The following is a 14,448-nucleotide window of genomic DNA, read 5'->3' as shown; positions in this document are numbered from 1 at the left end:
GCTTGGTATATAAACTTGGAGGGTTAGCTGGGAGGGATGTCGTTGCTCAGGGACTGGCTGGGCATTGGTCAGCAGGTGGTGAGCAGTTGTACTGTGCATCACCTGGTTTTTTCCTTTTCCCTTCCTTTGGATTTTACCCTTTTTCCTCACTTTTCCACCCTAATTGTTATTATTATTATTATTACTGTTATTGTTAACACTGTTGTTCTTACCTCTTTATTCTGTTTAAATTATTAAATTGTTCTTATCTCAACCCTCAAGTTTTACATTCCTTTCTGATTCTCCTCCCCACCCCTGCGGGGGGTGGGGGGTGGAGAGCAAGCGGCCGCTTGGTGCTTCATTGCCGGTCGTGTTTGGTTGCCAGCTGGGGTTAAACCACAGCAAAGGTGAAATGATAAAGCATAAGACAAATACAGGACATAAAGGAGAGAAAAACGCTCCCAAAAAGTGGCTAAGCACTGCAGCAGGCCAACCTGGAGATATTCCAAGCTCAACTAGACAAAGCCTTCAGCAAGCTATTCTTACTTCAGAGTAAGCCTTGCTTTGAGCAAGGGCTACAACTAGGATGGCCTCTCCAGAAGTTACCATCTATAAAAAAGTTTGCTTGGACATGTTGAGTAACTCAAAAGAGAAAAACCTGGCATCTTTGTAAGAATTAATTCCCAAAAATGCTTTCTCAAACAAACATTTTGCACAATTCTCCCAGTAAGGATACTTAAAATGTTGGCTTATTGAGACTGGAATATGTAACATATACTATTCATAGATATAAGTAACAACAGGCTATATTTTTAGTTGATCAAGTATAAATTTGATTTGGTTTAATCACCTTATTTAGCTTATCAACTATAGTCATGAAGGAGACTTGTTAATATTTTTCAAGCAAGCTGTAAAATCTCACTTTATTACCACACAGAAACAGCACTGAACCATAAAACTACAAAATTAAACTTGGAAACATCATTAATTGGTATTTTGTTACTAAAGAGTGTCTTCCATATCAGTGTCAAAGACCTGGACTACTGCTTCAGGACACTTCATATTAATTTCAGAAATAGTAGAAGCTTAACATCCCCAGTGTTTACTGACTCACAAAGCAAGATTCTAAGCAAATGCCCTCAGTTTTATTTCAAATATTTAAAATAGAATTTTATCACTGAAGTCCCCAAGAATAGTTGCTGCAGGTACTATTCTTACATAGCTCTAACTAAAAAAACATAACTTTTCAAAATGCCCCAGCACATCCCTCCCTCCCACATATCAAAATTGACAAAACCCAACAAATAAAAAAAGAAGTTAGAATGTGCTCAGAAGATAAAGGTGAGTATTCACTACTAAAACAAAGAAAGTATATGCTGTAACTGAAAATGCTAGGCAGAAAATAATTTCTTTTGCAGCTGTGGTCATCAATGCTTAAAATACACACATCCCTATTACTATTATTGAATAATTTTAACTCAGCACAGCAAATTTTTCTGCATAGAGAAGTTATTTTCAACCCAGCAGAAGTGGCACATTTTTTTTATTCCACTTTATGCTAAAATAGCTATTTCTACAGCCCTTGAAAACTAGATTTATAGCATATTTACAAAAAAAAATACTCAAGCATGTGAAGGCATGCACACCCTTGCAGTGTAAAAGAACACACACTAAAACTACGACATTTTACAATTAATTTGAAAAGTTCTACAGCTACAGAGATTCATAGATATCTAAAACTAAAAAAATACTACTAGATCTGTTAAAGGGCTTCCAAGGACTGCTTCCAAGTTGCAGTCCATCACCTGTACATGAGCTACAGAAGTCTCATACAACCACTGACCTACAGACAAGTATAGGTCTGTAAAAAAAATTTTGTCAGCCATACTACCACAAAACCAAGTTAGGTATCTATAAATGCAGTTTGAACACACAACCAGAAGCATACTTTTCCTAACCGGTATTATTTTTTATTAAAATGCTTGTTGTTATAGCAGCGAAGTTTTACTAGAGCTAGTATTTTTTTACTAGTATTTTTTCAAAGTTAGTAAGAATTAAAAGACTAGTTTGCACAAGAGAAAAGATGCACTGCACTTCAGTGCTACCGCTATAAACAAAGAATAAAAAAGCAACATGGTAAGATACCAAATTATGTTCCCTTTCATATGGTTTGTTTAAACATTCCTTGAGATAACAGGTAAAAATCAGGTGTTGAAGTAGTTCCTTTATTACTAGGACTTATTTTCATATTCTTTGGTTAAATTAATATTTTCAATTTACTATTTTAGCATTATGGCCTCAGGAAAAGGAAGGATTTAAACTAAGGGCTAAAATACTCCAGAGATCATCTAACCTCCTAGACAGGCAACGCGTAACAGGAGAGCAACATACAGCTTTTATTTTTCCTGCTTTTTTTGAATGATGCTCTAACTCAGGGGTCCTCAAACTATGGCCCGCGGGCCAGATATGGCTCCCCAGGGTCCTCAATCCGGCCCCCGGTATTTACAGACCACTCCCCCCCCCCCGCCGGGGGTTGGGGGGGGGAAACCAAGCAGCCGCAGATGGCTGCCTGCCACTTCATCCGCACGCGCCGGCCCCGTTTAAAAAGTTTGAGGACCCCTGATCTAACTCAAGACTACACTTCCTTTCCTTCCTAAGGCAATCACAGAAACATTTAATCTGACAGAAAATTACTTTTTTCTAGGCAGCCAGTAACTGGAGGTGGGGGGAGGGGGGAAGTCAGTTTTTACTAAGTTACTGGAAGATAAAAATTATGTTATTAATTTAAGAACTGAACAACAGTGGAACACAGTAATTATTCTGCACAGAACAACAAAAATGAAAAAATTACAAACTCAAACCTAAAGAAGAAACTGGAAAACATTGAAGAGTGGAATTCTGCAATCAAGCACTAAGTTGCCCTCCCTAATTGAAATAGCATGAAGAAAATATGATCATAGCTAGAACATAACAGCAATTACTATTCTAGATTAACTTAAGCTTTTTCCATTTCTTCATGTTATTATCATATGGCAACATGGTTAGGTTAGGAACTGAAAAATAAACAGGGAAAAAAAAAAAAGACAAGACATGGTAACTAATGAAGTGATTAGAAAGATGTTTCCTCTTCCCTTCTCTTCCCTATTCCCAAACTTACGAGAAAAATTACACACTAGTAAAACCCTTCAGAGCATTATCCAAGGAAATCTTTTTCCATCTCAAAACGACACAATAGAGAATCTTTTTGCCTAAGCGTCCACGACCACAATGAGCATCAACTAATTTCTGTAATAGATGTGTGATCAAGGCTGAAAACTTGGTGGATTGACAAAACTGAACACCTCAGGCATAAAAACCGCTCCAAGTTCTTCTTTCCTCATTTGCTTATTCCACAGGGATTCTCTCCAGTTTAGCCAATCCTTCAAAATAGAATTCTGAAATGTATGCAAGAAATGTTTCAGGCCAATTTCACAGTGAGAGACTTCATCAGCCATTAAAAGAAAAAATTACAAGTCTTACTATTTAATGACACAAAACCAGTTTGAAATCATTATATGCTACACATTCAAGAATAATTTTAACTATTAAAGCTCAAAGTGGTTTAGCTTAAAATATTAATTATAAATATTGATGCATACCATTCCTTCACTTACTCTGATTTTCCCAGTTACAAACAATCTGATATTATTTGGTATCTAAAATTGCAGATAGCACTCAAGTGAAAAGTTGCAGAGGTATTTGGCAAGTACTTGCCACAAGGCTGAATTACAAGCTGTTTCTCAGACTGGCTGAGCTGCAACTCTCAAGTCTATCAATAATTACATGTGTATTACACAGATGTACATCTGTGTATTATATGTTACATCTAAATTTAGAAACACAACTCTGAATAAGTTTTTTAAAACCAAGAATCATGACTGTGCTCATTAAACGTTCTGTTTCCAATGAAAAGCAGCTTGATGGATGGTATTTTTTACATGAGGATCCTCTCAGCATTCCTTAGCAGCTCATCACTTCAACACAAAATATGCCTCATTCAGAAATCACCACTCTGCACAGTCAGAACCAGACCCTTGAAAATCACCGATCTTCTCCTCAGCTCCTTCACCAACTTTTCCCCCCCTCACAGTCTCCTCCAAATAACACTTACATGGGAATCTTAGCAGCACTTGCAAGTACTTTCAACTATAAAACAGAAAGTGTTCTAGGAAGTTGAAAAACATAATGCTTCACTAGCGTTAACATTCTAAGAAGTAATGTAGAACTGAACATCTCTGCTTTGTATTTAAAACTGTCTTGGATACAGCATCACAGTTTAACAAGTAAAAATATATGTACTTGGAACCTCCAAGTAAGCTTAATTGCGCTGATGCCTTTTGAAGTCTCCCCTACTCCCACTGTACAATGACCCTAACAGTAATTATGGCAACACCAACCAAAAGAAAGAAGTGTAAATGTGCTTCCATAATAAATGGTAATTTCTATTCCTATCATTCCATCAAACAGTATTACATAATAAGATGATATAGCTGTTGAACGTTGTATTTTCCCCACTCAGTATATTGCCATCAATATCTGAGCTAAGTGATTTCGCATCTTCACAAAATGGGAAAATAATGTTATTAATGCACTTGGTAGGGTCCTGGATAGCATACACTTTTAGCCCATGTTTTAATGGGATATCCTGATTTACATCTATGTAAGTATTTAAATGTTGAGATAACATACTGTATTTTGCAACAGTGGAAGAATATAACAGATTGAAATTTCAGCAAATTGAAAAAAATGTTAACATCAGTCTCTACAACTACTTAATAGAAGAGATTTAGTGTTAAGTACACACAGTGTTATCCAGCAGCAACAGCTGCAATGCAAAATTGTCAAACTTCTCCAGGTAACACACAGAGATGTGCCCAAGATAATCTCACCAATTTCAAACTTTGATAAGATAAGCTTTCAGCAAGCAGCACTGCTGTAATACAGCAGATGCCAGAAACAGCCCCTACAGTCAGAAAGTGCTGGACAAAAGCTCTTGCGTGCTTTGCTCCTTGACATTTGCTACTCCCCGATTCATAACAGGCCACAACAATTGAACATGCAGAAGTCGCTACAAGAAGGGTTTTCTTCCTTCACCTAATGAAATACATAATTTTTTTTGCTCAGATACAAGCTGTGAATACTGTTTCTCACTCACATTTCCCCAGGAAAATATTGGTGGCCACCCTAAAGCACTAACCCGAACACAAATAATTCTAAGGTTGGGACCACGCCAAAGACACAGCTGCCATGCCACTGAGAGTATCCTGAAGCTGTCTGAACACACATGGCTTTTTCTGCTCTGGCTTTCAACAGCTCTTTTTCAGACATGACACAGCAAAAGCAGCTCCTGGGCATTCCTGAAGCACTATGAGACAAACAACAGAAAAGAAAAAGGTAGTCTTGACCACACTCCCCACACAGCACATTCTGACAAAGAAGCAATTTCAGCAGTCTGTTCTCTAACTCCGAGTAAGTCTTTGCTTGCCGTCCATTAATGCCATCACTCCTATTTCTAAAACCTACGTTACATTTCTCAAAGTGAAGGGCTGAAAATTATACCAATGCAAGAATATCCATCATGCTTCAATTACTCACCAGTATTACAAAAAATATTTAAACCAGTAACTTACTTTTTCCTTAAATGTGCAAAGCAGCTCAAAGGTTGTACATCAGTCCTGGAGCTGTCCGGTCTTCCTAAATTCTGACACCTGACAACTATAAATTACATTAAGTACATAAAATTTTATTAGAAATATTCACATACCATTCATCCCCCAGAGAACCTTTCCTTCCTTCTGTCAGTTGTATTGGAATTAAATATCCTCCTTTTGCTCTAAAGTAGAAAGTGTACTACTCCTGAAAATATAAACAATATGCACAGCTTCGAGAACCACTCTTAAATTTATTTTAGTTACGACTATCACAGAATAAGCAATCTATAAGAAATTAACCAGTGTATAGGATTTTTAAAATGCAACATTTCTAAGCATAATTCTACCTAAGTTATGCTTCAGAACAGCTTCATACTTCTATACCCCTACATGATTATTTACATTAAGTTGTGTTTTATCCAGCAGTATCACTTATACAAAATATGCACATATAAAAACCTACTGAATATCAGTTCATTATCAGTATGAATGACAACAGCACCTCACTCCAAAATCACCAGCTACCCTCCCACCAGCCTGTTGCTTGGGGATTCTGGGTCTGGGAAGTGTAAGCACATAGAAACGAAAGACAGGAAAAAAACCAATCTGTCTCAAGAGTCTCACAACATGACTTCAGAATGCAAAAACTTTGCAAAGAACTTCCTCCTGAGACCTGGTTCATCTATATTCCAACATCTACTCCAAATGCCTCAAATTTCCACTCTCCAGAAGGTACAGGCTTTCTAACTAACAATTTAAATCACCAGGAACACACAAGTTAAAAAAAACCCACACCTACTTTTACTTCTGCTCAAATAGCAGAGATACTGACCATCAGGAAAACGTAGACTTCCTAAACACACTGCTACTTTTTTTAACTCACTCTTCTATTGGGAAGTTAACTTGAGTTTGTTGGAAAAGGCAAATAATAAAAAGCATGCTGCTATTCCATCCTGCCTAAGTCCTCTCCAAACCCTACCAAAAATCACATTTTTCACATGCTCCACTTACACTATACTTGGAAGCCAAACCTGTGGGAAGTAAATCAGCCCAGAACAGTCAACCACAATTGTGTAATAAGCTCCTTGTTTAGGTGATTATATCAGTTTACCAATAGACAAATCAATAGAAAATACTGTGAAACTCAGCAGACATCTTCATCTCAGAGACACTGTGCACTGTTTAATAGGAGGTCAGTCAAAGAGCATGAGGACAAAAATAAGCAGGCAGACAGAAGGAAACTACTATGTCATTGAGTCAAATCCATTAAGTGACACTTATTCTAATAAAGTATTTGCATCTCAAAACCATGGGAAAGCCTGTGAACTATAAGTAAATAATTTCTGAAACAAGGCTCAGTACATACAAAATCTCTCCGGGCTCCAAAAACGAGACTAGCTATGGAAAGCCTGCACACTCCTACAGAACTCAGTGATTGGAGAGAATCAACCTGAGGCAACCTGTATCAATAAAAGTAAGGCCACTGAAAAGATGGATGTTAAAAAAAGGTCTGTAACAATTTAAAGGACTTTCAGCTTTCGATGTGTTGCAAACAGACTACACTTTTATTCTTTCCTCATTTTTTTTTCTTTTATTGAGTGGTTCACAGTAGCAACATCTTCATTGCACAATTCTACCTATCAAGGACATCTTACACTAGCGCTCCAGCTTCCTAGCAGATTATTCAGGGAAACCAGCAGGTGCAGCCTGTGTCCCAAAAGTTGATGCATAAATCAATTTGCAATCTGGCATAATGAGAGAAGAGTCTTCCAGCAACTAATGAAAACCTGAAGGTTGGAGTTGCAGTAAGGCAGTGGAAATGGCAGCTGAGACTGAGTGCACAGGGGACTATCACACTTGCTTTGTCTTTTCTCTCTGCCCTGTTTCCAACAGTCTTGTTCATTTCTCTCCAGATTCCCACTCCCTCTTCCTACACCTCCAATCAAGAGTAGAATACCCTTTCTTCAGCAGAAGTACCATGTGAAGACACTTACTTAACAACGTAAAAATAAGAACATAAATGGTGCTTTTACTCATGCAGTCTACATCTAGTCTAGGCCCACCTAACACAGTTCTCTTTTTTTCAAGGGTGGCCAGAAACAGATGATTAAGTAAAGAACGTAAAACATGGCAAATAGCAAGAAGTGCTGGAAGAATTCCTAGCTTCCAGCCATTTTAAGAGCTGGTAGTCCAACTCCATTGTAAAGCTCAGTATTCAGCACACCTATCCCTACCTAAGACTTTGCCTCATTACAATTTTAACCCACTTATATTTTCTGCTCCACAATATCACGTGGCAATTAAGTTCCACAATTTAATTACACACTGCTTGAAAAGCTACTTTAGCTTTCATCGGTTTGCAGGTTTAATACAGGCCCAATTCTTGTCTAAAGAAAAGTAGCTGTTCTTGCTTTCTATTTGTCATTTCTGTATGAGCTACAGATTTTGCAGACCTCTGTCACCTCTCTCCTTATTGTTCTGTTTTCCATACTAAAAACCTTCATCTTCCCAGCACAGAGGACCTTCACATCTCTCATACACTTTTTCACTGTCTATGAAACCTTTGCTGTGCTGAGGTGATTACATTAATGCACACTGTTAATGATTTGGACACACCATTAATATACATAATGACTTAACGATTATTTTATTCTTTGTGAATAATTTCCGACAGCTTTCTGACCACTGTCCTTCTCTGAGTAAGTAACATTAGCAAATTTAGAACTCATCTCTTTGTAGATAGCTTTGCACTATTTTTCCCTGCATGAGCAACACCTGGCATTCACCATACTGAACTACATTTGGATGTGCAAACACTAGGCAATGCTATCCTAAGATTTTGTTGCAACTACCCAACCAATTTAGATTTTACCAACCCCCACATATCAACAAACTGCTATGGTGCCACAACACTACCATTCCTTAAGACTATTTTTTAAGATGATAAACCTCTAGATCCCAGCAGAAATATACTGCTAAAATCCTTCCATCATGAAGCAATTATTTATTTATCTAGTTTCTTATCTTTTAACCAACTGTACTAATCTACAGGATAACCTCTTGTCCTTGGCAAATAAACTTTGGTTGAGGTCCTCAGTCATTTTCAAACCAGTTTGCTACTAGTTTTGGTAAGTGCTCCCTAATTCTAGTGTTGGAGCACTCAGCAAGTAATACTCTTGCAGGATTTGACGAAAGTTCTACTTCCATCTTATGTACTGCCTGCAAATTACATAAACTTCACTAAGCTCTCCCCCTTCAGTTTTCTCTTCTGCAGATTGAAGGGTTTCAAACACATTAGTCTTACACCTCCTTCCATCTCCTTGTTTTAGCTATACTTCTTCACACCTTTTTAACTATTAATTACAACCCTAAATCTGTTCCTTGTAAAAGCTGGGACAATACCATCTGATACCAGTAATTTTTTATCACCTAGCACCTTCTTTAAAAAAAAAAATAAAAATTAAAAGCGGTATCTGCATTAGTTTCTTAAGCTTGTTTCCCTTAACAGGAAGTAAAACACTGGACCTTTTCTGCTCCTCCAGAGTGAAAATGACAAAGAATTCAGGTTCTAACCACCCATTATTCACCATCCAGCAAGAATACAAACAGAACAGACCAGCTGCCAGTAAAGGACACACCTGAGCAAACAAAAAATGCATGATGCAGTGTTTTGTTTTGTACTGGCACTTTGAGATTTCACTGTACCAATCAAACATCACAAAACAGTGTACATGACAAAAGGAGTATCAAAAACCTCAAAACATATGCTTCTCTCCTATGAATCACTGTGTTATCCCTGTGTCTAAGGAACATCTTGTATCCAGCCAGCCTAGGCTTGCCTCATATGCAGGCACCAATTTCAGCAGAGCTTTCCAAAGATATTTTAGTAGAACTGCAAAAGAACACACAGGAAAAGCAGATGATCTTGCAGGATCCTAGAACTGACTACTGTGCCAAATTCCTGCTGCACTCTTAGAAAGAGGTGTTAGATTCACCCCTGTGAGCGCTTCCTAGCATTTCCAGGCATGCACCGGCTTCCTTGGATCACATCACATGATTAGTCCTACAAGAAAACAAGTCTGAACAGACCAATCTTAAAAATTTGAAGTTATCAAGTATGCAGCACACTACTTGAAATACTTAAAATTTTGTTTAAAAGTTTAGTATACACCAACTATATAGTTTTTAACTTACAGAGTATATAAAACCAAAATTACATTGATATAAGGGTTTTCTCATGGATTACTGAGCAGTTGTTTCCAAACAACCAGTACAACTCCAATTCTTCTTCATCTCTGGGAATAGCTTTTCATAGTTGGAGCACTGTTTACATCATCTTCAAAATATTGATCTTTTATAAGACTACATGATTCTGCCACAGATTTACTAATTTTTATGGCACCACACACTGCAATTAAAAAATCTGCACTACTTTACAAGGATCTCACATGTACACTTATTTGTACTAAATAATTCTTTAGTTATCCAGTTTCCATGTCTTGCTTTCCCACATTCAGAGATCAATGAGTCACCAGGCCCAAGACATGCAGAACCACAGGCTAAACCTGCTGTAGGACATGGCATATTGTGTATTTTTGGACAACATAGAGCTACTTCCACGTAATAAATTTCCATGTCCTACAAAGTTCTAGGACACTGAAGAGGTCCTGGCTTGTCATATTCTCTTAATAATTTTCTTAATAAATGCCACCTGGGAGACTTAAAAAAAAAAAAACAAACCACAAGTTTCCATTGCAAGCCAGTGAGAAGTGTTCTGGATTCATTGTTTACATACTTCTAGTATGTATTTTATTTATTTATTTATTGTTTCTTACTTTTAGTAAGAAAACTGGATTCAGTAACTCAGGTTTTATTAAGGTCTCTATTTTAACGGGAACACTGGGAAATTGATTCCACAATTTATGAATGTAACTGTAACAATACAAAAAGGTACTTTTCTCTGCCCGTTAGCCTTCCTCCTCGTAAGTGTCTGGTAATTAAATAAAAAGTTAACACAGAACTTCTGTTCCAAGACAGAATGCCTTTTTCACTGCAACGTAATACACCTTATCTCATTTCTGAAGTCAGAGCCAGTATCTCATTCCAACGTACAGTATAGTGCAGAATGAAGAGCTAGCCTCAAAAAATGCATACTTTTCAAAACAGCTGCAAAGACATCTCTTCAGAAAAATTACAATTCTGCATGCAGACTACAGGGGTCTTGTACCATCTTCATGAACCACCACCACCACAAACAAAAAAAAAATTATCAACTTTAGCTACCACTGTTACGTGTACTAGGCAGGGGTACTTCATCTTTCAAAAGCTGATAAAAATTTAATTGACATACTGAAACAAGCTTAAAGGGCACATTTACAAATGTCCAGGCAATTTTACAACAGATGACTCTTGTACAGTACCAAGTTGGAAAAAATATATATAACTACCATTCTATATTAACTACACCATTACTGCTTTACTTGAAAAATAACTTGACTTTGTATTCGGAATCATAAAAAACAGAAACCAATTCCATAAATTCACATAAACAAGTGTCTATATTAACTCTTACCTTTAAAGATTTAAGAAAAAGTTATAGTAAAATCCAATCAGTACAGGCAGTATCTTGCAAGCTAGCAAATTTGCAACTATGGAAGAACAACAGTTTCTTACTTGGTTTGAAGTGCTAAGCAGTGCTTCTGCAGTTTAAATGGGGACAGATTTTAAAGTATAAACTCAGCTTCCTTTTTGTACTAGAAAACATACCATTTTGAGATGAGGTGACAGCACCAGTGACAACCAATTTTATACAGAACATGATTTAACCACCAGTGTAGTCAGGCATAGTCAGAAATATACTACGTTAAATACCACTGAAGGATTACTCATGCATGTGTTAAATAACTGTAAGACCTAACAATAATATGAGAAAAGTCATAAGCATAAGAGCAACAGCAAAAGAGTTAAAAAAGTATGGGTGGGTGTATAGGTTTTTATTTTTTTTTAGAAGTGCATGAACAACTAGCTAAACAATATTCTTCAAGCATTCTTCTTCCACTTCACATTCCTCAAAAGTATATGCATTCATTACCCCCTCTTTCATACTACCCTTCCCAACTTGGGCAAGATATAATTCCAGTGGACCTGCTAATCAGCCCATTACTTGCCCAATGATCTTTCCTGCCTCTGTCTTTGGGTCACAGCCTGCAGTACTGCAAGAATAACAAGTGTTTGTAGCCGTTCAAGAGTATATGCCCCTAAGGGAAAAGGCAAACACTGTGGAATAACAGATCATTTTAGAGACGCCTCATATTTGTACTGCCAAAACCTGAAACTCATTTACCAATGGCACTCGTTCAACAGATTAAGCAGTAAAACAACTAAGAAATGAAAACTGTGTGCTCAGATTTTGAATATCATTAGAAGGCAAGAAAAGAAAACTATGAAAATAAAAATATTTTCTATGGAAAGCTTTCTCCGTTTCAGAGAGCTGTTAAGTATAGAAGAGAAGGGGGGGCAAGTTTAAAGTTACTGTCAAAAATTCCCTTTAAATAAGCTAATGTTATGAAAATTTGCATAGTTACAATTCAATTCACCAATACCCAGGAATCACAAGATTGTGCACTCTAGAACTGCTTACAGCAGTTTTTTTGAAACATGACATGCTAATCTAAGAAACAGACCTCAAGACACCCATTTTCTCAATCTGATTAGTATTATCACAAAGTAACACTGTAGAAGCTAGGTAAATAAACATTATAACCAGCCAGTCAGAAGAGGCGATTACCCCACTGTATTCAGCATTGGCACAGCCTCACGTTGAGTACTGTGTGCAGTTTCTGGGCCCCACAATTTAACAAGGATGTGACAGAAGGTACTTGAACGTATCTGAAGGAGGGCAACAAAACTGGTGAATGGGCTGGAAGGAATGTCCTCTGACAAGCAGCTAAACACTCTGGGTTTGTCTAGTTTGGAAAGCAGGAGGCTGAGGGGCAACACATGGCTCTCTACAGCTTCCTGGGAAGGGCAAGTGGAGAGGGAAGGGCTGAGCTCTTCTCCCTGGTTTCCAGCGACACAATGTGTAGGGATGGTTCAAGGTGCATCAGGGGAGGTTTAGACTGGATGCCAGGAAGCATTTCTTTACCGAGAGGGTGGTCAAACACTGAAACAGGCTTCCTAGAGAGGTGGCCGATGCCCCAAGCTTGTGTCTGTGTGTTTAAGAGGCATTTGGACAATGCCCTTAATAGTATGCTTTAATTTCTGGTCAGCCTTGCACTGCTCAGGCAGATGGACTAGATCACCATTGCAGGTCCCTTCCAACTGAACAATTCCATTTTATTCTAAATCATGTAACGTCTGTTTTAATCTTTTACAACTTCGCCATACATGAAATCACAATCCAGGAGAACCACTAAGTTACACAGCAGAGTATCCACAAAATACCATTGGAAATAACTATGCTTATTGTAATTTGAGCAGTTTTTCTCAAATACAGACAAAGTAAGTAATTTTGTGTTTTGGTAGTCAGTGTTGACCTTTTGTTTTGGTGAAAGACTTGTAAGTAGTGAAGGAAAAAAAGACAAAATGTTGACTAATAAGCAAATTACTTTCATCAATTAAAAAAATTAAAAATCAATTTCCAACAGTACCAAAACACCTCCAGAATAGCAAATAAGAGTTTGCACTAGAAAAGCACAACTCACTGAAACACATTGTTCCAAAACAGATAGTAGGCCCAAAGATTAGGACTCGTTAGAAAACAACTATGTGGCTGTATGTAATACAAATACCACGTGCCCATTTACTCAACTTCACTTTTTTCACCTTATCTTCCTTGATGAAAAGAAGCACAGTGCAATCAAAAATAACAGCACTATCGAGGAAGCACCAGGCCTCCTGGCATTTGCTATGAGCGACACCCAGCCGAGAGGCAGGCCTGGGGGAGAGGGAGAGGCAGGCCGCAGCGCGGCCTCGGCCGGACCCCACCGAGCCCCGCAGGCCCCAGCGGATGGCTCACGGCCCCGCCAGCAGGAGCCTTGTCCCGCGGTGGGGTGACCGAGGAGCGCCCCTCTCCACAGAGCCAACAAGAGCGGCCGCAAGCAGCTCCCCGCGACGAGCAGAAGCCGCTCCAGAGACAGGCCTCAAGCGTACCGAGGGAGGCAGCACCCCCGTCCCACGGACACCGCGCCTGGCTCCAAGCCGGGGCTCGGCCGAGGATGTCCCCTCACCCTTGCAGGCTTCAAACACAGGAGAACCCACCCACCCAAACCCCGCCGGGCTGTTCGGACTTAACCACAAAGCTGTACTTCGCCCAGCTGTTTTACAAGTACAAAGATGTACTGGCCCCAGGGGTGGCAGACAGGCTCCGGCAGCAGGGAAGGCCGCGCTGCAGCCGAGGATGCCCCCACTTACCAGCCCGACTCGGACAGCGCCGCTCTCGTCCTGTCGGCCATGGCGCCTCCTGCTGCCGCTCACCCACAGACCTCGGGGCCGCCGAGGCGGGGCTGGGCAGGCGTGGGGCCGTCGGGCGCTGCAAGGAGCCCCAGTGCTCGGAGGGGGAACTCGGGGCCTGCTCGTTCCCCCGGCCCTCGGCCCTCTCCGGGCGCTCAGCCCGGCCAGCTCCGGCGGGGCGGGGAGGGGAAGGGAGGGGAGCGGAGGAACGGAAGGAAGGGGCGGAGGCGGCGCAGGCAGAGACGAACAAAGCCCGCGACCGGCTGCTACGGAGATGAGGGAGGCGGCTGGAGAGGCGGTTTTGCCGCCTGGCTGGAAGCCATTGCTG

The 14,448-nt window shown here is 39.5% G+C and overlaps 1 protein-coding gene across 4 annotated transcripts in view; it reads right to left on the bottom strand.

The window, feature by feature from the left end:
* Positions 1–14,299, bottom strand: part of TDRD3 (tudor domain containing 3) — a 109,045-nt gene extending 94,746 nt beyond the window's left edge. For 2 of the 4 annotated variants that reach the window (XM_055701395.1, XM_055701396.1), the window contains exon 1: positions 14,082–14,299. In XM_055701395.1, the coding sequence (XP_055557370.1) occupies positions 14,082–14,122 (41 nt within the window). In that variant the 5' untranslated portion in view covers positions 14,123–14,299. The remainder of the gene's footprint in view (positions 1–14,081) is intronic. The other 2 variants (XM_027814861.2, XM_055701398.1) reach the window with 2 other exon arrangements.
* Positions 14,300–14,448: the final 149 nt, after the last annotated feature.

This window comes from Falco cherrug, chromosome 2 (assembly GCF_023634085.1).
Source record: "Falco cherrug isolate bFalChe1 chromosome 2, bFalChe1.pri, whole genome shotgun sequence".
Classification (NCBI taxonomy): Eukaryota; Metazoa; Chordata; class Aves; order Falconiformes; family Falconidae; genus Falco; species Falco cherrug.
Note: the sequence above shows the minus strand (reverse complement) of the source record. Positions and strands in the feature narration are given on the sequence as shown.